This window comes from Chiloscyllium punctatum, chromosome 5 (genome assembly GCF_047496795.1).
Source record: "Chiloscyllium punctatum isolate Juve2018m chromosome 5, sChiPun1.3, whole genome shotgun sequence".
NCBI classification, from domain to species: Eukaryota; Metazoa; Chordata; class Chondrichthyes; order Orectolobiformes; family Hemiscylliidae; genus Chiloscyllium; species Chiloscyllium punctatum.
This window is the reverse complement of record NC_092743.1, coordinates 31,876,436-31,899,694: the sequence shown is the minus strand read 5'-3', so window position 1 is coordinate 31,899,694 and position 23,259 is coordinate 31,876,436. Positions and strand designations below refer to the sequence as shown.

The 23,259-nt window shown below is 41.0% G+C and overlaps 1 protein-coding gene across 5 annotated transcripts in view; it reads right to left on the bottom strand.

Annotated features, from left to right (window-relative positions):
* LOC140476961 (protein NDRG1-like) overlaps positions 1-23,259 on the bottom strand; it is a 71,092-nt gene that overhangs the window by 5,652 nt on the left and 42,181 nt on the right. For all 5 annotated transcript variants that reach the window (XM_072569987.1, XM_072569990.1, XM_072569992.1 and 2 more), the window contains 5 exons: positions 21,956-22,012; positions 13,178-13,281; positions 7,359-7,433; positions 6,544-6,595; positions 4,750-4,797 (listed from right to left, as the gene is read on the bottom strand). In XM_072569987.1, the coding sequence (XP_072426088.1) occupies positions 4,750-4,797; positions 6,544-6,595; positions 7,359-7,433; positions 13,178-13,281; positions 21,956-22,012 (336 nt within the window). The remainder of the gene's footprint in view (positions 1-4,749; positions 4,798-6,543; positions 6,596-7,358; positions 7,434-13,177; positions 13,282-21,955; positions 22,013-23,259) is intronic.

Genomic DNA, 23,259 nt, shown 5'->3' with positions numbered 1-23,259 from the left:
CTGCACAAAAACTCATCCAGTTCAATGTTATTTTACACCAATAAACACTCAAAATCAAAGTCTAGATGCTCAATTTCAAAGTCAGCTTTGAATGCACACCTCCAGTAGATTTTAATAATGCTAGCAATGACTGCAAACTACTGAAGCAATAGTGAATTTTAAACAATTTTTCTATTGCCTCATCTTTGGCATACTGCAACTATAAAAAAGGTGTTTCTAGCATCGAAAATGAGCATGCTCACCAGAGCTGGAAAACTGGTCCACAAAAAAAAAATTTAGGGAGGTCTGTGACTCAGCATTAATTTCATTTTGATGTCATCCACTAACCTCCAAATTTAATGATGTCAAACATCTAAAGCAAGTGTAAAAATCACATGCAGGAATTCTGATACCAAACCAGGAAGTTACGAGCTAGTTTTCTCTTTTACAGCAGTGGGACATGAGGGCATATGTACATTGATGAAATATCAAGCTAAAAATTTTCAACCAATGCAACTTTAAACAGCAGAAAAGGATCTTTTATCCCACAAGTGTTTTTGTAGTTTGAAGTAACAGTACTTTCATTCAATGTAGAACCAAAATGTTATTCTCTAAAAAAGCTTTGAAGAGCAAGTTAACAACAGCTCAATTTCAATCTGCAGGGAATGCAACAGTACACTTTGTGGAAGAGTAGGGATTCGGTTCAGCAATACCTAGATCTCTTCAAATTACATTGAAAAATCTGGATGTTCAGTTTCACAGAAGAGATAGCAAACACCAACAGTTCTGCCATCATGCAGAATGAACAACGTAGTCCACTATAAACCTTAAACAGGACTACTGATTTAGTAAAACTATGAAAACTGAATTCTTTGTTCACTAGATTAGGATCGGTTGATATTTTGGGAATCAAATATAATAAAATCACTAAAGTGCAACTTGTAGCATATCATTCAGCACTATTTGCTGACAGTATCCTCTGGCTTTAAAAAAAAAGCCAGTGTAAATGGATAGATCAGATAGACTTGCAGTCTTTCAGTGATTAAAAGCAGAATTCCCTTTGTTCACTAGGAAGATATTAAATTGTGTACTTAACCAATTCTGCACTCAGGTCATCCACATCCCATTGTTTTCATCCCTTCAGCCTGCCTCGAACCCTCGTAATTTGCCTACCAGTAGAACAGATCCATAGCAGATGCAGTTTCTCTAGCCTTTTCACTCATCCCTGGAATATCAGGATAAGAAGGATACCTACATTAGGCTCCCACTTAACTACAGCTCTGCCTTCAACACTACAATCCCAAACTAATCTCAAAGCTTCCAAGGCCTACAACTGGATCCTCAGCTTCCTGATCCAAGATGACAGATTAACTCTTCCACAATAACACTGGCACCCCACACCACTGGATGCATACTTAGCTTCCTGCTGTACTCCCTATACACTCACTACTGTGGCCAATTTTCATACAAACTCAATCTACAAAATAAAAAGTTTGCAGACAACACAGATGTAGACAAGAAACAAATTCAGAATACAGGGGAGAGACAGAATGCTTGTGTCGTGGGGCAAACATAAATCGCTCGCTCAATGTCAGCAAAACTAAAGAACTAATCATGGACTTCAGAAATAAAAGGAGGATGACGATGCTAGTAATGGAGTTGGAGTGGAAGGCATCGAAAACTTAAAATTCCTGAGTTACAACCAAAATTCTGTCCTGTATCTCTCATGTAGATGCAACGGAGAAGGTGTCACAACAATGCCTCTTCCTTAGGGGGCTTAGGAAATTCAGCATGGCCATAGAGGACCCTCACCAGCTTTTACACCATAGAAAGTGTTTTGGATACACAACAGCTTGGTACAGCAACTGCATAACCAGGACCATAAGAAATTACATAAAAACTTGTGTACATAGCCCAGACCCTCACGCAAACCAACCTGTTATCCATGGACTCCATCTACATTTTTCATTGCCACAGAAAGACTGCCAATATCAAGGACCTCTTGTCACGCAGAAGCTAGAACACATGTTCCAAACAGGGTAAGAACAGGTTCTTCCCTACCATTATTAGACTGATGAATGGGCCTCAACAACTTCAAATCTAATATTGATCTTGCTTTTGTGCACTTCCTATGCAGCCTTAACCTTGTATGCCTCATTCTGACTAAACACAAGGCTGTACAGATAATAAGGTATGACCTGCCTGTGCTTGCATGCAATAAAAACTTTTCACTGTAATAAATAAGGTACATGCAGCAATAAATCATTATCCCTCTGCTATTCTCCATCTCCTATACCATCTTGCATCATTCCATTCCTTATGTATTTTGTCCCCTAACAGTCATAAGATAAAGAATAAAGAAGGGCTGATTTAAAGTAAGTTCATAGCCAGTGATACTGGACAAGTCAGATCAGCGAGAGATCAGCTTGATAAGCCATGTTTTACTTTAATAATTTCAGCTCAAAGCAGTCAACATCTTTCTAATTTACTGAAATGAGTGTTCACGATAGGCTGATTGAGAAGAATAGAGTCAAGATCAGTCTTCAAGTTAGAGTTTCCTACAAAACTGATTACATACCGATTACACAAAACATGGTATTCAGAAATACCAGGCTCCAATTTTGCTGTAATCACTGAAGACTGATCCACTTGTTTCTCTGCAAGTGATTGTAATAATCACATGACTAGATTTTAGACTTTTGCCCAGTTGTCCCAGTGTTTCTCTTCACTTTAACTCCACCCAAACTGGGTGATTTATGCTCAGTGGAGCAGGCATCACAATGTTGCTCTGAGTTCTTAAAGTCCTTGTACAGTGATTGCACATATTCACAAAAGGCGGCTTTCAAAAACAAAAAGAACTTTTCTTTGTGCATTGAAATAATGTTTGTTCTGAAGAGTCACTGGACCGGAAACATTAACTGCTTTCTCTGTAGATGCTGCCAGATGTGCAGAGATTTTCCAGCAATTGGAACTTGCATTTGTTTTTTGTTTCAAATTTCTAGGAACTGCAGTTCTTTGAGTTTTCCCCCCTCTTTTTCTCCTTGTAATGCAAGATATTGTTTTAGGCTTTAAAATAACTCATTGAGACTAAGAGGATAGAGATTTATAATATTTCAATCATTTTACAGATATTTAAACCTTAGAGAAGGATCATCCTGTTACAACTTTAAAGTTTTGTTCATCTTGGGATTATAGTTGGTTCTTTATGGCAAACTTCTGCACTAACAGTAAGTGAAATGTCTCTTCATGAGACCCTTAATTGCTAACAGCTCACTACTTAAAAATGTTTAAGCTACTCTTTCATATCCTTGTGTTTCTGGTAATTCTCTTACCCTGATGTTCAGCAACCTATGCTGCACTAATTACTACCACAACTGCTGCTGTTATACTTGTATACTTTTTCCTCTTGAAAAATAATCCATATACTGGAACTTTGTTTTTAAACAAACTACGGTTTTCTCAGAAGGGAAAAATTTGGTATGCACAGAAAATGCTGAATAAAGTCAGCAGCTATCGCAGCCTCTGCAAGGAAAATAAATTGATGTTTGTTCATTTGAGGTGGTTGTAGTAATGGACTCAACATTAACTTTCTTTACCCATGGATGCTGCTACAACTGCTGTTTCTTCAGTTTCATGTTTATTTCACATTTCCAGTACCTGCAGAATTTTGCTTTTAATTGCCATGTTTGCTTTTCTGCTTATAATCATAGAAAAGAAAGCTGGGTGCCTTTCTCTCCTAGACCACGGCACCATTCACCTCAGAATTCCTAAAAGCCTCATCCAAATGTCTGACATCGTCTAGACAATCTGGAACCCTTTAGGCCAAAAAAAAATGAAAATGTTGCAAATGTTAAGGATGTTTTAAAAACATGTCATGAATCCATCACATTCTCCATGGCTTCTACTGCTATGTTGCAACATGAAGTCAGCCCTCCCCACAATGCCAGCAACTGCCGACACTGGCTACCTGAAACATACTTTCAAGGCTGTCAGGTTCCTCCACAACTGTGCAATTTGAAAGTGTGGGCAGAAAAAGTGTATTACTACACAGATATACAAGAACAAAAACAAACATTTCGAATAAAACAATTAATGCATTGACCAAATATCTCCTCTACCAGGTTAACCATTTTGGAATAGGTTTTAAGACCTGAATCTGTACTTCCAAATCATTGTGCATTTCAAAGCTCCCAGTTACATACTGCTTGGGAAAATCTTGTATTCCATTCCTTTTTCAATGTTTGTTGTGGTGAAAACAGAACAATATTTACTTTCAACAGACAAGATCAAGAGACATTTGACAATCGTTTATCAAAAACCACATACTAATTTAAGTCATTAGATAAACAGATCACAAAATATAGGGACCTGCACAAGCAGGTTCACTACCTGCACTTATCTTGGATATCTGTGCACTAAAATAGAGCAGATCAAAATTGAATAAGAGCATTCTGCAGCCAAGTGCCAGGTTCTATCTCCAAAATTCTGCACTAATCACAAGAACATTAATTCATTTGCATTTCTGAAAGACTATTTTCCTTTCATCCAGTCATTTCTAAATGAGAGACACCTCAAACTTAAGATGCTTTGGTTTGGAAGTGGATTTTACAATCTAAAAGACCACCTAAACAATGATTTTTTTTTAAAAAGACTCAAGTCATCCACATTGTGGTTAAACAGTAAGCAATGGATTTCTTGTAAGCTTGCCTTTTGCTGGTGATAAGTATCAGACATCCAGAACTATTCTAAAGCCAAATACCATAACATTACCTTTAGCAGAGTAGTCTTTGTCGGATCAAGTTTAGTATTACAATCAACCTGAAAGAAAAGATTTTCAGCAGTAAGCACTTTTACATGATTATGAAACTAAATGACTTAATTAACCAAGAGATGATCCCCAGTTTAGATAAATTTTACATAATCTCAACTTGCTCTAATTATGCTGACAGAGAAACTGCTTTGTCATTTAACATTCCAACAAGAAAACGTCTATAATAATGGTGTTGATTCTGTCAATTCCACCCCACCAGAAAGTAATGACTCCTTGTGTCCTCTGATTAATTCACTAGATAATATGCACGTGCGATTCCAAAGCCTGATATTGAGCCACCAGCCAGGGGTGACCAAACATTTAGAGTACGACTGTTCCTTCTTTCATGGAGTTAAAATCCTGGGAGTGCAGTTCTCACTTTACAGTACTGAATTTGTATCTACACTGTACGGACTATACATGTTTAAGGCTGCAGCTCACCACTTATGTGCAATTAGGATAAGTAAATAACAACATTGTAAGAGAATACAAAAAAGTGCAGTAATGAACCATTACAAGCTTTATGGTGTCACAAACATGCAGTTACCTCTATCAGAAGGGAAGAAAAATGCATTTTATTTATCTCAAATTTTCTTTGACAAGGACACATCAGTAACAGACCAAAGATGAGTTAATTTGAAAGTCCCATTAATGATTACAGCAAATCTCCTTTCAGCATTATTCCAGTTTAGGTTACTTGGCATGTGCCTCTAAAGTTTCTTACAATTCTACTTCAGTTTAGATGTTTGAAAATTCAAACAAAGACAGTTAATTTAGCAGTTCCAGATCAATGTGTTTACAACTGTTAATGTCACTCATACAATGAAGTATGGCATTTTAATTTTCTACTTCAATCTTGGCCAGCACAAAGTCATTAGAGTAAAACCAATTTGAGTAGACACTTAATGTTGGATAACAGCTGATCAAGTGTGAGAAAGTGAGGACTGCAGATGCTGGAGATCAGAGCTGAAAAATGTGTTGCTGGAAAAGCACAGGTCAGGCAGCATCTAAGGAACAGGAGAATTGATGTTCCGGGCATAAGCCCTTCTTCAGGAATGATCAAGTGTGCTAATGACGACAGCAAGTAGGATGTGTACACAAATCAATTCTTATTACATGCAGGGTGGAGACTGAAACAATATATCTAATATCTTAGTTTTCTGATGACAGTTGCCACATTATGGCCCAAGAGAAAATTTATTAGTTTTTGACAATGTTTTGAAGCTGACCTTTATGACCAGGATTATTTTAGTGAGATGAATTTTTAACATCTTACGTCTTTGAGATAACTTATTCCAGAACATATTGGCTTTACTACACAGATTATATTCAAGGATATAAGCAGTCAGGCCAATTTAGTATATTATTCCAGAAAGTAATAAAATGCAATTAGAAACATCCAAATTTCAGTGCAGATTCCAAGACGACCAAAAATTGTGCATTTAGTTTTCAGGCATAAAATTTCTTGATCACTTAAAATGATGCATACATACAGTATTAAGGAACTCATTTCACTTCCCAAAGACACTGAATATTTAGCTGACAAAAACACATGCAAGGTTTAGAAATTTCATTTTAGAAAAATGCCCAAGAATCAAAACAAGCTCAAAATCAATTTAAATCCTTTAAAGCTCCCAAATAATTGCAATATTGTGGTTATACAAGGCAATAGGTGTTAACAAAAGTTTGAGCAAACATTTACTGGACACCATGATAAAGCATCAATTTAAATTGGATTAACAATCTTAACATACCACAGCATCCACTGCAGGTGAAGTATCTCCAACCACCAACAAAGCTGGACACCTACAAACAAAAATATGATCAACACAACTCACTAGTCAATATCATACGATTTTACCATTACTCAGTACAATAAGACTTTTCCACAATAAGACACTTCCACAATAATAATCCAATCAGTTGGATAGAGAGAAGCATTATGTAAAGATGTAAAGGACCATTTTAAACCACATCAGAAAAAGGCTGAAATATATTCAATTTCCTGGGAGGTCTAAAGGGGATATGCTCAAGTTAGAAAACTAACTCCCAACCCAAACATGTCCTGTTCTAAATTTAAATATACTAGGCCAACCAACCAATTCGAGGAGGTGGATTATAACCTACACTCAAATCAGGTCCCAACTTGTTTTGCTCATGAAAGTTCCAAATACCTCTTTCCTGACCCTAGCAACTCATTCCCCAGCTTTATTTACTCAACTCTATCCATTCTAAATCACAGCCACTACCCCATTACCACTACTAGGAGCCACACAGTCCCTTATTTACTACCGGATCAAGACCTAGAATCTAGCATGAACCAAACAACTGTGGCTGTAGTCAATGACCAACTCGCTTCTTGACTGAGGGTTGAACTGTTAATCAAGCTGAACTTGGACATCAGGTTCGTGAAAAATGCTCCCCTCCCTAACAACTAGCTGATGATTTCATTTGTACAACCATTGAATCTTCCTCAATACTATCATAAAGTTCAAAACAAAATAGACTAGTTTCCATCCAACAGTCCAAATTCAATGCTGGATCCAAAAGGATGAATTCAAAAACTCACTGTAAAGTAAGACCTTGGTGATGGTGATGGTGCTGCCCTGCAGGAAGAGGGCGCTCAACATCTAGATCTCTTCGGCTACAAAGAAAAAAAAGCCATGTTAAAGTTTACAAGTCAGAATGGCTTGCTTTTGTTTAATTTACAAATCTTTCCCAAACCTTGTTTACTGATTGTGTACTGTAGTGCTTCTCATCAATAGTTTCAAACTTAAACATTTCAGGCACGTTCTAGATATTCCAGCTGTACATTAAGCAACCAAAGAGAAAATGATAGAAAATCTCAGGTCTGGCAGCATCTGTAAGGAGAGGAAAGAGCTGACGTTGAGTCTAACTGACCCTTTTGACAAACGTCAGTTCTTTCCTCTCCTTACAGATGCTGCCAGACCTGCTGAGATTTTCCAGCATTCTCTTTGGTTTCAGATTCCAGCATCTGCAGTAATTTGCTTTTATTTTGTACATTAAACAACTGTCATTTAGAGTCAGAGATGTGCAGCATGGTCCAACCTGTCCACGCCAACCAGATATCCCAAGCCAAATAGTCCCACCTGCCAGCACCCCACCCATATCCCTCCATACGCTTCCATTCATATACCCATCCAAATGCCTTTTAAATGTTGCATTTATACCAGTCGCCACCACTTCCTCTGGCAGCTCATTACATACCACCCTCCGTGGAAAAGTTGCCCTGTAGGTCTTATCTTTCCCCTCACCCTAAACCGATGCCCTCTAGTTCTGGACTCTGACCACAGGGAAAAGACTTACCTATTTACCCTATCCATGCCCCATAAATTTTGTAAACTTCTATAAGCTCACCCCTCAGCCTTCGACACTCCAGCCTGTTAAGCCTCTCCCTATAGCTCAAGTCCTCCAACCCTGGCAAAATCATTTTAAATCTTTTCTGAACCCTTTCTGGTTTCACAACATCCTTCCAATAGGAAAGAGACCAGAATTGCACAATATTCTAACAGTGGCCTAACCAATGTCCTGTACAGACAGGACATGACCTCCCAAATCCTGAACTCAATACTGACCAATAAAGGAAAGCATACCAAATGCCTTCTTCACTATTCTATCTACCAGCGACTCCACTTTCAAGGAGTTATGAGCCTGCACTCCATGGTCTTTGTTCAGCAACACTCCCTAGGACCTTACCATCAAGTGTACAATCCTGCTAAGATTTGCTTTCCCAAAATGCAGCATCCTGCTTTTATCTGAATTAAACTCCACCTGCCACTTCTCAGCCCATTGGCCCATCTGGTCAAGATCCTGTTGTAACCCGAGGTAACCTTCACTGTCTACTACACCTCCAATTTGGAGTCATCTGCAAACTTACTGCTTATATTTCGCAAACCTTGCATCAAAATCATTTATGTAATGACAAAAAGTAGAGGACCCAGCACAGATCCTTGTGGGACTCCACTGGTCACAGGTCTGTAGTCTGAAAAACAACCCACCACTCTCCTCGGTCTTCTACCTTTGAGCCAATTCTGCATCCAAATGGCTAGTTCTCCCTGCATTGAGAGATCTAACTTGCTAAATCAGTATCCCATGGGGAACCCTGTCAAACTATCTTACTGAAGTCCATATAGATGACATCTATCACTCTGCCCTCAATCCTGTTACTTCAAAAACTCAAATCAAGCTTGAGACATTATTTCCCATACATAAAGCCATGTTGACTATCCCGAATCAGTCTTTGCTTTTCCAAATACATGTACATCCTGTCCCTCAGGATTCCTGCCAACTTGGCCCACGATTGACATCAGGCTCACTGGTCTATAGTTCCCTGGCTTGTCCTTACCACCCTTCTTACAGTGGCACCACGTTAGCCAAACTCCAGTCTTCTCACTTGTACCTATTGGACGATACATATTTCAGCAAGAGGCAATAATTTCTCTAGCTTCCTGGAGTTCTAGGTACACCTGATCAGGTCCTGGGGATTTATCCACCTTTGTTTCAATACAGCACTTCCTCCTCTAATATGGAGACTTTGCAAGGTGCCATCATCTATTTCCCTACAGTCTATATCTTCCTTATCCCTCTGAGCCTCAACACAAACTTCTCCCATCATCTTCCAATATACCAGCATTGTATGATGTCTGATAAACAGCCAGCATGGGCAATAGTGATCCAGTATCAGCTTCTGGAACCTTTAACCTATCCCTAGCAGATATGTTCAGGAACAAAACCAGCATGCAGCAGTGAGACTGCAAAAACCAAAGACTGACAAGTTGAGGGGGTGGGGGAAGAGAAAAACAAAAACAGGTAGGTGACTGGTGGTACAAGGGAGTTTGACAAGGTTGGGTGGTCTTTAAATGCAGGGAGCCTGACAAATGAGGCAGATGAATCAAGGGCAAAAATCAAACCATGGAGGTACGAATTCATTGTGATCATGGAGACATTGTTTCCAGGGCTGGTGGGGAATTGTTAACTCCAGGATAAAGGTTTTCAGGGGAGACAAGGAAGGAGGTAAAAGAGAAAGGGGTATCACAATATTAATCATGGCATCAATTATAGCAGTAAGGAGGGATGGCATCCTAGAAGGCTCCTCTAGTGAAGCCATACAGATAGAACTTAAAACCCAAGAGGGACCATCACATTGCTGGGAATGCATTGTAACTGAAGATAAACAGAAGAATAGATATGTAGACAAATTTCAGAAGACTAAATAGGGTAGTGATAATAGGGAATTTCAACTTCCAAAATTAACTGGCATAGTCAGTGCGAAAGTTTAGAAGGAGCGTAATTCTTAATATGCATCCAGGAGAGATCTTAAAAGCCAATACATAGAAGGCCATAAAAAGACATGGAACAGTCCTGTACTTAAATTCTTAGGTAAATGAGGCCAAGTATTAGCACAAGTGCTTTTGCATATACTGATCATAACTCTGCTAAATTAAAGATTGCAATGGAAAAAAAGAGGGACAAGGATGGACAGGACATTAAACCATTCTAAAAACTTGCAGGAGGCCAGATTTTAATATGGATCAGGTATGATTTAGCTAGAGTGAATCAAATGCAGATTACCTTTTTCCAGGAAAAAATGCAATTGCTTTGTATGTGTCCCACTGCTCCAACCAATGAGCGAGAGTAGGGCTGTAATGTTCTAACAAAGACAAGGGTGGGACTAAGTCCTGTGAACCCTAGACATCAAAAAGGGATATATAGGATTGGAAGATTAAACAAAAAAGACTTGTGACATACTGCCAAAGCTCTAGAGGAACACAGTATGGGCAAACTTAAAACCAGGAAGTTAGGAGAGTGCAAAAATGAACAGGAAGGAATAGTGTAAAAAGGAAAATCCATTTTACAAATACTTTAAATGGTAAAAGGGCAACAATAGAAAGGATAGGGCTCATTAAGGATATCAGTGGTAACTTGTGTGTGGAGCCAAAGATCAGGAGGATTCTAAATGAATACTGTGCATTGTTCATTAGAAAAGGGAAAAACGTGGTAGTATTAATCTGCCTCTCCAAATGCAGATACAAAAAACAAACAGTCAGCATGGTTTTGTTAATCAATTCGATTAAATTTTTCAAAGTAGTGAACAGGTAGGAGGGGAAGGCATTGGACAATCTATTTGAACTTCAAGGGTTACTGATCACAAGAGCCATGGGATCCAAACAAACTTAATTAGATCCAGAATTGACCATGCAGAAAGAGGGAGATGGAAGAGGGGTCTGATGATTGGAAGCCTGTGCCCAGTGAGGTTCCACAGGGATCAGTGTTGCTTTTTCTGTGTACACAGACTTGAATGTACGAAGATTAATCAGTTCCCAGATGATAGGAAAATTGTTGAGGTGGCAAACAGTGAGGAGGATAACATTAGATTAAAAAAAACGAGAATACAGACAGACCACATTTGTTTGCCACGGATTAGAAGCACGATTGACTAGGATAAAACCAAACCACAAGAAATTCAGATGCTGTACATCAGGAACACAACCAGATATTGCTGGAAAAGTTCTGCAGGTCTGGTAGCATCTGGGGAGAGAAAAGTCAGTCAACAGTCCCGAGGGTGGGTGACTTGGCCAATAAAAAGGACTGATTTATCTCCACAGATGATGCCAGACCTGCTGAGCAGTTTAAATGACCCATATTTAAAAAAGGGTAAGAGCAGGAAGTGGTAGGAAATGGAGCTCATTGCCTGTAAAAATTAGGTAGAGACAAAACCCCCATAGTTTATTTATATGTACACTCGTGATGCTAAAGCATAAAGAGGCTCTGGGCCAAAAAGTAATTTTCACTGGTGCTGCCTTGAACCAAAAAAGGTCGTTTTCTCTGCTGTAGTCCTCCAACTACATGACATCAGGGAGGGCAGCTGGACACTAATGTAGGAGACAATCTTACATTAACCAAATGCCTAATGCCCAACCCCTACCAAATCCCCAAAATTAAGGGAAAACTGTACTGTGAAGCCTGACATCAAAAAGATAAATTACTGCTAGAAATAGAAGGTAGCCTAGGGCCTAGTAAGAGTGAAGTAGGTGCTTTCCACCCCCCCGCCCCAGAAAAAAAAAGTTTAATCCATTAAATCAAAACATCCCAGGACTTGACATTTTACATTTGAGAGTTTTAAAGGAGGCAGTTGCCAGACAATTCCATTTTCTGGAAGCACCCATTCAAGCTGCACACCATCTTTATTTGGTAATATTACAGTTCCTTCTTTGTTACTGGATCAAAATCCTGGGAATCTGAGCCCTGACAGTATTGTGGGTCTATTCAAGGCAGCTCACCACTACCTTAAGGAGAATTAGTGATGGGCAATAAATGCTGGTCCAACTGGCAATGCCCACATCCCATGAATTGAAAAAATGCACTGCTTCGGATTCCAACATTTCCTAGGTTCTACAAGTCTAAAATTCTTAAGAGTCACTCGACTCAAAATGTCAATATTTTGTTCACAGATACTGCCAAACATGCCAAGTTTGTTCAAGAATTTGTTTTAGATTTCTAGCAACCATGGTTCTTGAAGTTATCTAAATCCCTTTGTAGACTTTGAATCGTTTACGAATAATGGTTACAGTGGTCAATCCCTTCATCCAAGCGATGAATAAATTGTAAATAGTGAACAGCAGAGTAGTCCAACCTGAATCTTATTCACTTATTCCAACCTCTGCTTCTGTTAAATCAATCACCCATCCTAATATAAACCACCCTAATTCTCAGGAGTTCACATTTTGTAAAGTAACTTTTACAAATTCAAATACATGACATTTCTGGTTCTCTTTTACACATTCTAAATAAAAAAGTTTGTGAAACACCATCTCCCCTTCAAAAACCTATCCAGGCTCTACATGATATTGTTTTCTAAAATACCTATCATTTTGCCAATGTCATATTTAGACTAATTGGCTTATTTCCTCTAATAAATTTGTTTTCTACTAATTTGCCAATTCTCTAGAAACTAGCAAAGTGTGAAGCATTACAACGGAATTCATTTGCAATCTTTAAGCCCCTCCTTTACGATCCTAGGATGCAGGACATTGGATGGAAGACTTGCATCAGTTTAGTCCTTTTTTAAAAAAAATTTCTCCTCATACTTTTCCCCCCCCTTGGTGATTGCAATGCACAAGTTCCTTTTGAAGGATGCTTTTCATGACTTTTACCATAAATGTAAAGAAACACTAGTAGTTTCTTTTCTAGCTCTAAAGGAACCTTAGAGGCCAATGATTATGCTAACAACTGCTGCCTTACTGAAAACACAAGTTGTGAATGTGCTTGAATTTTTAAAAATGTTTTACTGTGCTTCACAGTATAGAGCCTTTATCTAGGTCATAATTAATTGACCAAAATTGAAAAAGGAATCCAGTACTACTTTACCTGTTGTATGAATCAACAAAAAGTTGCAAGTTGTTATGATTAATCTCAGAAGTAATGTGAGCACGATACATCTGGATCAACTCAGGGTTCGAATGTATTTCATCCTAAAACAGATTGCAAATTTATTAAACAATGGTAATTGCAAAATCAAATCAAAGTAGTTTAATCAATCTCAGGCAAGAGGTAAAGAATGGTTTGTGAAAGTAGATTGACAAACTTACATTTTTAATATACACAACATAAACTCAGAAAAATTTGGTTTTCAAGTGTTCAGCAGGTTTGGCTGCATTGCCTAGACTGAAATCTTTGTCTCCACAAATGCTGCATGATTGAGCATTTCCAACATTTACAGTATTTTACATTTTAAATTAAATTAGGATTGCTAAAATCTTAGCAAACATCATTGGCAATTTTGACAGACATTTCACAACATTCATATCTAAAAGACAATGACTATCTTTTATTTTATAGAAATTACCTGCAAGCCTTGTCAAATTGTTGTTGGGACTATGTAACGTTGTCATCAGGTATCGATTTGTATAGGCAAGCAAAGACACTTCTATCCCTCTGACACCTAAAACTATGCTAGCCTCACTTTCCAGCACTTGACCTACAGTCTTAATGTTACAACATTAAAAAGTACTTGGATAAAGCTTAAGGTTAAGAGATTTCCCACTGAGCTTTCCAGATTCCCACCACTTCATGAAAAGCAATTCCTCAAAATCACAACTAAATCTTAAAAGGCAAGAGGTATGTATTCTGGTTATTAACGATTTAACAAAGAGGGAATAGATGCTTTTCATTCATCATGCCCCTCAAATGTTAACCCAAATAGTATACTTGCTTTTATGATCCGAGACAGCATTTATGCTGGAACTGCACAAGGTGTTAATTAGGCATGCAGGGCAGTCTGGAATCCACATTATAGGAGGGATATGGCAGACCTGGAGGATGCAGAGGAGATTTACTAAGATTTTGCAAGTGTTGGAGTGTTGCATGTAAGAGTGCCGACAGCCTAGAGTTGTTTTCTTTAGAGAAAAGATGGTGGTGGGTATGGGAAGGTGCAGGTCAGGCAGCATCCAAGGAGCAGGAATTGACGTTTTGGGCATGAGCCCTTCTATATTCCTGAATAGGGACTCATGCCAGAAATGTTGATTCTCCTGCTCCTTGGATGCTGCCTGACCTGCTGTGCTTTTCCAGCAACACATTTTTCTCTCTATAACTATGACCTGAAACAAGTCCCTTCTCAGGTTTCTCTGCTCTAAACAACCTGAACTTACCATTCTGTCTTCATAGATAAACTACTCCATCCCAGGCAACATCCTGATGAATCTCCTCTGCACTTCCTCCACTGCAGTCACACCATTCTTCTAGAGGAGACCAGAACTGCAGTGCTCCAGATCTGTTCGGCATGGACGAGTTGGACCGAAAGGTCAGTTTCATGCTGTACAAATGGGTCTACGTAGTCTCACTAGATGTTCTGTACAGCTCAGTTTTTAAATCTCTGCCACAACTAAAGGCAAGAATCTCTGCCTTAACTATCCTACAAATCTGGTATTGCAGTCTATGGACAAGCATCCCAAGATTCCTCGATTCTTCCTTGTGTCCTGCTGTTCATTGGAAGAAACTGGATAGCAGGGAAGTACCTTATCAGGGTTAAATCCTAGCTGCTGTATCTGTTCATCTGACCATACATTTATATAGTCTTGGAACCCAATACCTTCCTCATTGTCAACCAACTGGTGAGTCATACCATGCCCACACATTCTAAAAAATGTGGAGTGTGTCACCATATCTCAGGCAAGGGGAGAAAGTGGAGTGGACCTTCATGGTAACCTCAACCAGTGTATAATTAGACTAATCTGTCCCTGTGGACAGCTTTCACCATTAAACCAAAATTTTGGATGCAACTTGCCAAGTTATCATTGATACCTGGTGCTTTTCCCAGCAAGAGGTTCTCCCATGCATGAAACAAAGACATGCTGGAAAATGTCTGGCAGCATTGCTGAAGATAAATCAGAATTAATGTCAAGTCCTGTAACCCTTCCTCAGAACTGATGGTAGCTAGAAAAATGTTGGTTTATATGTAAAGAAGATAGGGTGGAGGGGTAAGGAGTAAATGAAATGTGGGGATAGATTAAAAAAAGGAGATAAGAACAACTGAACAGACAGAGTGATAATGAACTGACTAGGAGAGGAGAGTGATTAGCTGTAAATGGAAACGGTTAGTGGCTCCCATATAGGATGTTGTCAAAGACTTGGCTGAATTTCACATCCAATTCCCTGATTTACACTTGGTCACCTTCAAAAATTCAATTAGATTGGTTAGACGTGACCTTCCTCTGACAAAGGAATCCTAACTATCCAAGATCAAACCTTACTTTGGCAAAAACCATTAAATACTAGTTGATTAAATTTTGCATGCATCCTTTCCCACACCCTACTACAAAAAGTGCCCAAAGCCCTTCAAATGCTTTGATCGAGTTAAAGCATTTCTTTACCAAAAACGATAAAGATGCTAGGTGTGGTAATAGAAAACATAAAACAGGATTTGATACCCATAAGTAAGGAAAATGTGCAATATGATGTGCAATTCACACAGCATTGCCACTTTGAATCTAGTGATAGACATCACAAGGCAGCAAAACACAGAAGCAACTTTAAAAGTTACTGTTTTGACATCCTGCAGCACACATGCTGTAGATAGTGTACTCCAATGATAGAGGCATGCAAGATAATAATTTTCAGAGTTGCAAATTATGTTAAATTTGCTATTCTAAATGTGTCTGAGTAGCTAGGCATTCATAACAGATGACTTTACTTGGGTTGGGAATATAACAATGAAGTGGGCATACATTTAAGTACTTTGCCCTGCATGAGTTGTTCTGCCCAATCCAAGTTGCTGGCTAGTGGGTATCGCCAATATATTGAGGCAGGAATCTCTACTATGGCAATACCAGTGTAGAACAGGTGGGGTTAGAACATGGGAGAAGATTACAACTTACAACTTACCACTAGGCAGCAGGGTGGCTCAGTGGTTAGCACTGCTGCCTCAGTGTTAGGGACCTGGGTTGGATTCCCACTTTGTGCAACTGTGTTGAGTTTGCACATTCTCCAAGAGTCTGTGTGCTCCAGTTTCCTCCCACCATCCAAAAAAGTGGAAGTTAGGTGAATCGGTCATGTTAAATTACCGAGTGCTTCTGCATTAGTCAGAGGTAACGAGGGTGAAGGGGTCTGGGACGGTTACTCTTCAGCAGGCTGGTGTGGACTTGGGCCAAAAGGCCCATTTCCATACTCTAGTGAATCATATCTAACCTAATCACCACAAGTTTCTTGATCTCTTGATAAGTGTTGCCTTGTGATCATGCAAACGTAGGCACAAAAAATGAAAATCAGCAATTCCTGGCCAGAGGTCATTAAAGAATCAGTTTAACATGGTTGGGCCACTAACAATGCTTCATGAACTCTGTAGCAAGTGTCTTGGTGCTGCTCTAAGACTTTTCTCTTCAGTCAACTGCCATTAACCACAATTGTTATATAAGTGTGGTCAAGAACTTGAGTGGCAGCTGCCATTAAGCTATTTTCTTTTAGTATTCAGTTATTGAATACACATCTGAAATCAACAGCACAGGGTCCAAAGCCAAATAGTTCTGGCCAAAATCTGAATATACTGTCAGCATGCAGGTTTCACTTGGACACCTCTGCAAACGAGAAAAGAAGTGTAAGAAAAAAATGGAGGGCAAAAAAAGCAAGACCATACAGCAATGTGATGCTGCTTGTTCTGGATTCAGAAACTGTAGACTTAAGTGTCTAAACATAATATAGAAAGAAAAATATTTTGTCTTCACTAAAGAGAACACAAATAGTGGGTAAAAACAATGACTGCAGACACTGGAAACCAGATTCTGGATTAGTGGTGCTGGAAAAGCACAGCAGTTCAGGCAGCATCTGAGGAGCAGTAAAAACAATGTTTCGGGCAAAAGCCCTTCATCAAGAATACAGGCAGAGAGCCTGAAGGGTGGAGAGATAAGCTAGAGGAGGGTGGGGGTGTGGAGAAAGTATCAGAGTACATAGGTGAGTGGGGGAGGGGATGAAGGTGATAGGTCAGGGGCAGGGGGAGGGGATAGGTGAAAAAAGATAGGCAGGTAGGACAAGTCATGGGGACAGTGCTGAGCTGGAAGTTTAGAACTAGGGCGAGGAAAGTGAGGAAACTGTTGAAGTCCACATTGATGCCCTGGGGTTGAAGTGTTCCAAAGCAGAAGATGAGGCGTTCTTCCTCCAGGCGTCTGGTGGTGAGGGAGCGGCGGTGAAGGCGGCCCGGGACCTCCATGTCCTCAGCGGAGTGGGAAGGAGATTTGAAATGTTGGGCCACGGGGCGGTGTGGTTGATTGGTGCAGGTGTCCCAGAGACGTTCCCTAAAGTGCCCTGCTAGGAGGTGTCCAGTCTGCCCAATGTAGAGGGGACTGCATCAGGAGCAACGGGTACAATAAATATTAGTGGATGTGCAGGTAAAAACTTTGATGTGGAAGGCTCCTTTAGAAGCTTGGATGGAGGTGAGGGAGGTGGTGTGGGCGCAGGTTTTGCAGTCCCTGCAGTGGCAGGGAAAGGTGCCAGGATGGAGGGTGGGTTGTAGTGGGGCGTGGACCTGACCAGGTAGTCATGGAGGGAACAGTCTTTGTGGAAGGTGGAAAGGGGTGGGGAAGGAAATATATCCCTGGTGGTGGGGTCTGTTTGGAGGTGGCGGAAATGTCAGCAGTGATTTGGTTTGTGAAGGTTGGTAGGGTGGAAAGTGAGCACCAGGGGCATTCTGTCCTTGTTATGGTTGGAGAGGTGGGGTCAGAGGGCATCTAACCACGTGGGAATGGAAATTACGGTCTAAAGGTGGCGCCATCTGGTATGTTGTGATGGAACTGGCCCTCCTGGGAACAGATACGGCAGAGGAATTGGGAATACATGATGGCATTTTTGCAAGAGGTAGGGTGGGAAGAGGTGTAATCCAGGTAGCTGTGGGAGTCAGTGGGTTTGTAAAAAATCAGTGTCAAGTTGGTCGTCATTAATGGAGATGGAGAGGTCCAGGAAGGGGAGGGAATTAGCCATGTGGCTGGTGCAGCTGCCACCCCCATGCTGGAAGTGATGTCACTTCTGCCCCCATCACCACCACTCCCACAATCACTTCTGCCCCTCAATTCCTCATGCATCACATATGACATCACTTCCACCCCACATCACTGATGTCACATGCTCAGTGATGTCTGCCACCCCTTCCACCCCCATCACCATTCACCTGCATTCTGCTGACATGCTCCCCACAGATCCCACTGTCACCATTCCTAGCCCCCAGAACCCTGAGGGGAACACCACCCCTTGCTCATTTCCCCACCATCACACCCACTCCAGTTACAGGCTCCACCTCCACACCCAGCTCCCCACACACCAGATCCCAGCCCTGGCGAGTTTTCACCATCCCTCCAGACCTTCCCTTCACTGAGGAGGAATAATCAGTCCTCAGCAAAGGACTCACCTTCATCCCCCTCCGTCCTGAATTTAATACAAGCAGTGACGTCGAACACTTCATCCACAGCCTCAGAGCTTACTTTCACAATCAGGACTCCCACCCACCTTAGAGGACCCCTTCACTCGCCTCCAATACTCCACCCATAGGCCACCGCGGGGTGTCCATGTGACCTGCCCTCCACCTCATTTCCAACTGCCATCGGGACATTAACTGCCTCAACCGGTCTACTCCCCTCCAACCTCTCACCCTCAACGCACAGCCCTCCAATCCCTCTGCTCCAATTCCAACCTCACCAAGCCAGCAGATAAAGGGGGCACAGTGGTAGTCTGAAAAATGTGTTGCTGGAAAAGCACAGGTCAGGCAGCATCCAAGGAACAGGAGAATCGACGTTTCAGGCATCAGCACTTCAGCAGTGTAGAGGTCAGTGTGCCAGATTCCTGAAGAAGCCAAACATCAACTCGATACCTCTTCTACTGCCCCCTTGACCATGACCCCACCCCACCCCCTCCCCCTCCAAAATCACCAAACCATCATCTCCCAGACCATACAGAACCTCATCACCTCGGATATCTCCCACCCACCGCTTCCAACCTCAGTCCAGGAACCCCGCACTGCCCGGTTCTACCTCCTTCAAAGAGCCACAAGCCTGACCACCCTGGCCGACCCATTGTCTCAGCATGCTCCTGCCATACTGAACTCACCTCTACCTACCTCAACACTGTCCTAACCTTCTGGTCCAGCAGCTCCCCACATACATTCGAGACACCATCCACACCCTCCACCACCAAGACTTGTTTCCCCAGCCCCCAAACGCCTCATCTTCACCATGGATATCCAATCCCTCTACACCTCCATCCGCCATGACCAGGACCTCCAAGCCATGTTTTTTCCCTCTCCCAACATCTCCAACAGTACCCTTCCACAGTCACATTCGTTTGGCATAACTGGTCCTCACCCTCAATTTCTCCTTTGAATCCTCCCACTCCCTCCAGACCAAAGGGGTAGCCATGGGCACACATATGGGCCCCAGCTATGCTGGTCTCTTCGGCTGTTCTATGTAGCCAATCTTCTGTAATTACACCAGCACCACTCCCCACCTCTTCCTCCACTACATTGATGCCACCTCATGCTGCTGTGAGGAGGTTGAGCAATTCACCAACTTCAACACATTCCACCCGGACCATCTCTGACACCTCCCTCCCCTTCCTGGACCTCTCCATCTCCATTAATGAAGACTGACTTGACACTGACTTTTTAAAAACAAACCCACCAACTCCCACAGCTACCTGGATTACACCTCTTCCCACCCTACCTCCCGCAAAAATGCCATCCAGTATTCCCAATTCATCCACCATATCTGCTCCCAGGAGGACTAGTTCCACCACAGAACACACCAGATGGCCTCCTCCTTTAGAGACTGCAATTTGTTCTCACATGGTTAAAGGTGCCCTCCAACACATCTCATCCACATCCTGCACCTCTGCCCTCAGACCCCACCCCTCCAACTGTAACAAGGACAGAATGCCCCTGGTGCTCACTTTCCAACCTACCAACCTTCGCATAAACCAAAATCATCCACTGACATTTCCACCACCTCCAAGAAGATCCCACCACCAGGGATATATTTCCCTTCCTACCCCTTTCTGCCTTCTGCAAAGACCATTCCTTCCATGACTACCTGGTCAGGTCCACCCCCCGAAACCCACCTTCCCTTGCCACTTCAGGAACTGCAAAACTGTGCCCACACCTCCTCCCTCACCTCCATCCAAGGCCCTAAAGGAGCCTTCCACATCAAGTTTTACCTGCACATCCACTAATACCATGATTGCATCAGGAGCAACAGATAGTCTCCTCTACATTGGAGTGTCTGGACACCTCCAAGCAGAGCGCTTTAGGGAACATCTCCAGGACATCTGCACCAATCAACCACACCACCCCGTGGCCCAACATTTCAACTCCCCTTCCCACTCCGCTAAGGACATGGAGGTTCTGGGCCTCCTTCACCGCCACTCCCTCAAAACACCATCTGCCTCAGAACACCAACCCCAGGGCATCAAATGTGGACTTCAGCTTCCTCATTTCCCCTTCCCCCACCTCACCCTAGTTCCAAACTTCCAGCTCAGCACAGTCCCTATGACTTGTCCTACCTGCCTATCTTTTCCACCTATCCACTCCACCCTTTTCTCCCACCCCCTGACCCATCACTTCCAACCCCTCCCCCACTCACCTATTGTACTCTATGCTACTTTCTCCCCACCCCCTCCTCTAGCTTATCTCTCCACACTTCAGGCTCTGCCTTTATTCCTGATGAAGGGCTTTTGCCTGAAAAAGGTGATTTTACTGCTCCTTGGATGCTGCCTGAACTGCTATGCTCTTCCAGCACCACGAATCCAGAACACAATTGCAAGTCAGGACAAGAGGAAGATGGAACTGGAGGGAAAAAAGGTGCTTATAGAAAAATCTGATGGAGCTGCATTATAACAAGCCGCAGGTTTGACAGACTTCACCTTAGGATTTCAGAAGGGTAGCCAATGAGATAGATGTGCAAGTGCTAATATTACAAAATTAGCAGATTCTGGAAAGGGTCCAACTGAATGGGAACAATAAACCCTCTTTTCATGAATGGCAGGAAAGATGAAAACTATAGGCCAGTTGAGCTTGACATTGATGCAAACATGTTAGATTGCTCATTTTAAAAAACTTCATAAAAATACAAAAACTGAAGAATCAATGTGCATTTATTAAAGTCTGTTTAACCATTTTATTGATATTCTTTGATAAAAAGTAACCGTCTTGCTTTCTAAATGAAATTTGGAAATGTATCACATGGTTATTGGGCAAAGTAGGAACCACAGTACAGGGGTAGCACACCTAATAAAACTGCAATATAGAAAAAACTGACAATGTCAGCAATAAACATGTTGAGGATGACATTGCACTATTAAAGCTTTCTCATGCAAATTCAGTCTGCCAGTTGCATTCCTCAAGACTCAGCCACCTTAGGATCCGTACTGGTACTAGTAAATCATTTCAAATTCAAGATCCTCACTCAGAATGCATTCCATGCCCTTGCTTGACCACATCAAAAAAAAAAGGTAGTTCCTCTAAGATTGTCAAAACAAAAATCAAAAGCAAGACAGGAACTTTAAAAAAGGTGATATTCAACTACTAGTTTTCTCTGGAAAAAGAGCAATCATGAGATTGGATGGAGTCCAACATAATGGTGCATTAGTCATATTTATGGGATAAGATACTGAACTCACCTTTCCAAACAGATGAGAGATCACAATGTCTGTCAAGTTTGACGTCCAACCAGTAATCTAGGAGAAAACAAAGAAAAACACAGCTTAATCTTCATGATGCACAACACCTTTCATCATCTCCTCAGGCAATAAATCAGTAGCAGGATGTTGCTTAGCAATGCTTAGATAACAATAGACTTCAGGATAGGGACATACTGGTTAAATGGGTTTCTCTTGTGTTCTTTAGATACACTTTAGTATGAAGTAAATAAGTTTGTTTCATTGCTCTACTGTGCAGTAGCAAATCAGTTTGTTCAATTGGTCTTTGTTAATATTTATCCACCACAAGCCTCTATCCACACAATCATCCTATCCTTTCATAGGAGGATCTAGCTTCTGCTTAGATGTATGCACAGTAATCACCTGATTGAATTTTAAAAAAAAGGTTAGTTAAAAGCTCATGCAAAATAAATTGGAGATCTATTCATTAAAATCTGGAAATGTAGCAGGGCAATTTGATTCAGTTTTTGAACAGCATAAGTAAAAACAAACAAGGATCACTGGCCACAGCTGTTGGTTATGCTCTAACCAATTCTGAGCATCACAATTTTAGGGACAATACAAAGAGGGCTTGGGTAAAATTATGCCAAGGTTACAAACTTTGTTATGGGGAGGGTGGGAGAATTGTTCTTGGAGAAGGTTTGAGGAGATTTCAGAAAAGGTGTTTAAAAATTACCATGGACTTTTATAGGGCAAAGCAGTTTCTACTCAAATGACATTGAATCAGAAACAGATTTAAAAAAGGTAGAGATATACAAATCAACAAAGGACACATCAAGATGTTTTTAAAAAGGATGCACTAAGTGAAAACCATATAGCAATGCTAAGTAATTCCTCAAGAAATAAATTCTAACCTGGGAAGCAAAAAAGTGCAGAAGAATTGTGAAGGAGTATGGCAGTGGAAAGAATTGCATAGCTTTATTAACAAAAACACAACAAGCCTTCCAAGTCAGGCCATAAGCTAATGAAAAGACCTGAGCTTCAGTTAATGCAGGTGCCCCAGAGATCAAGTTAAATAGGAAAGACAGTAAGTAAATACCTTCATTTTAACTTCCATCCTACCCAATTTCAGTCAGATGACGAAAGAAAGCCAGAAGCAATTATTTACTACAGGATTTTTTAAAAAAATCTGCAGACTTTTCATTTCAGAAGTTTAATATTAGTAGGATTCAAAAAGGCACATTAACCACATCCAAAAGGATAAAGAGAATGATAAGCCATGAAAAGCAGTCAAAAAATGTCAAATGACTGGAGCAGAAATTCAC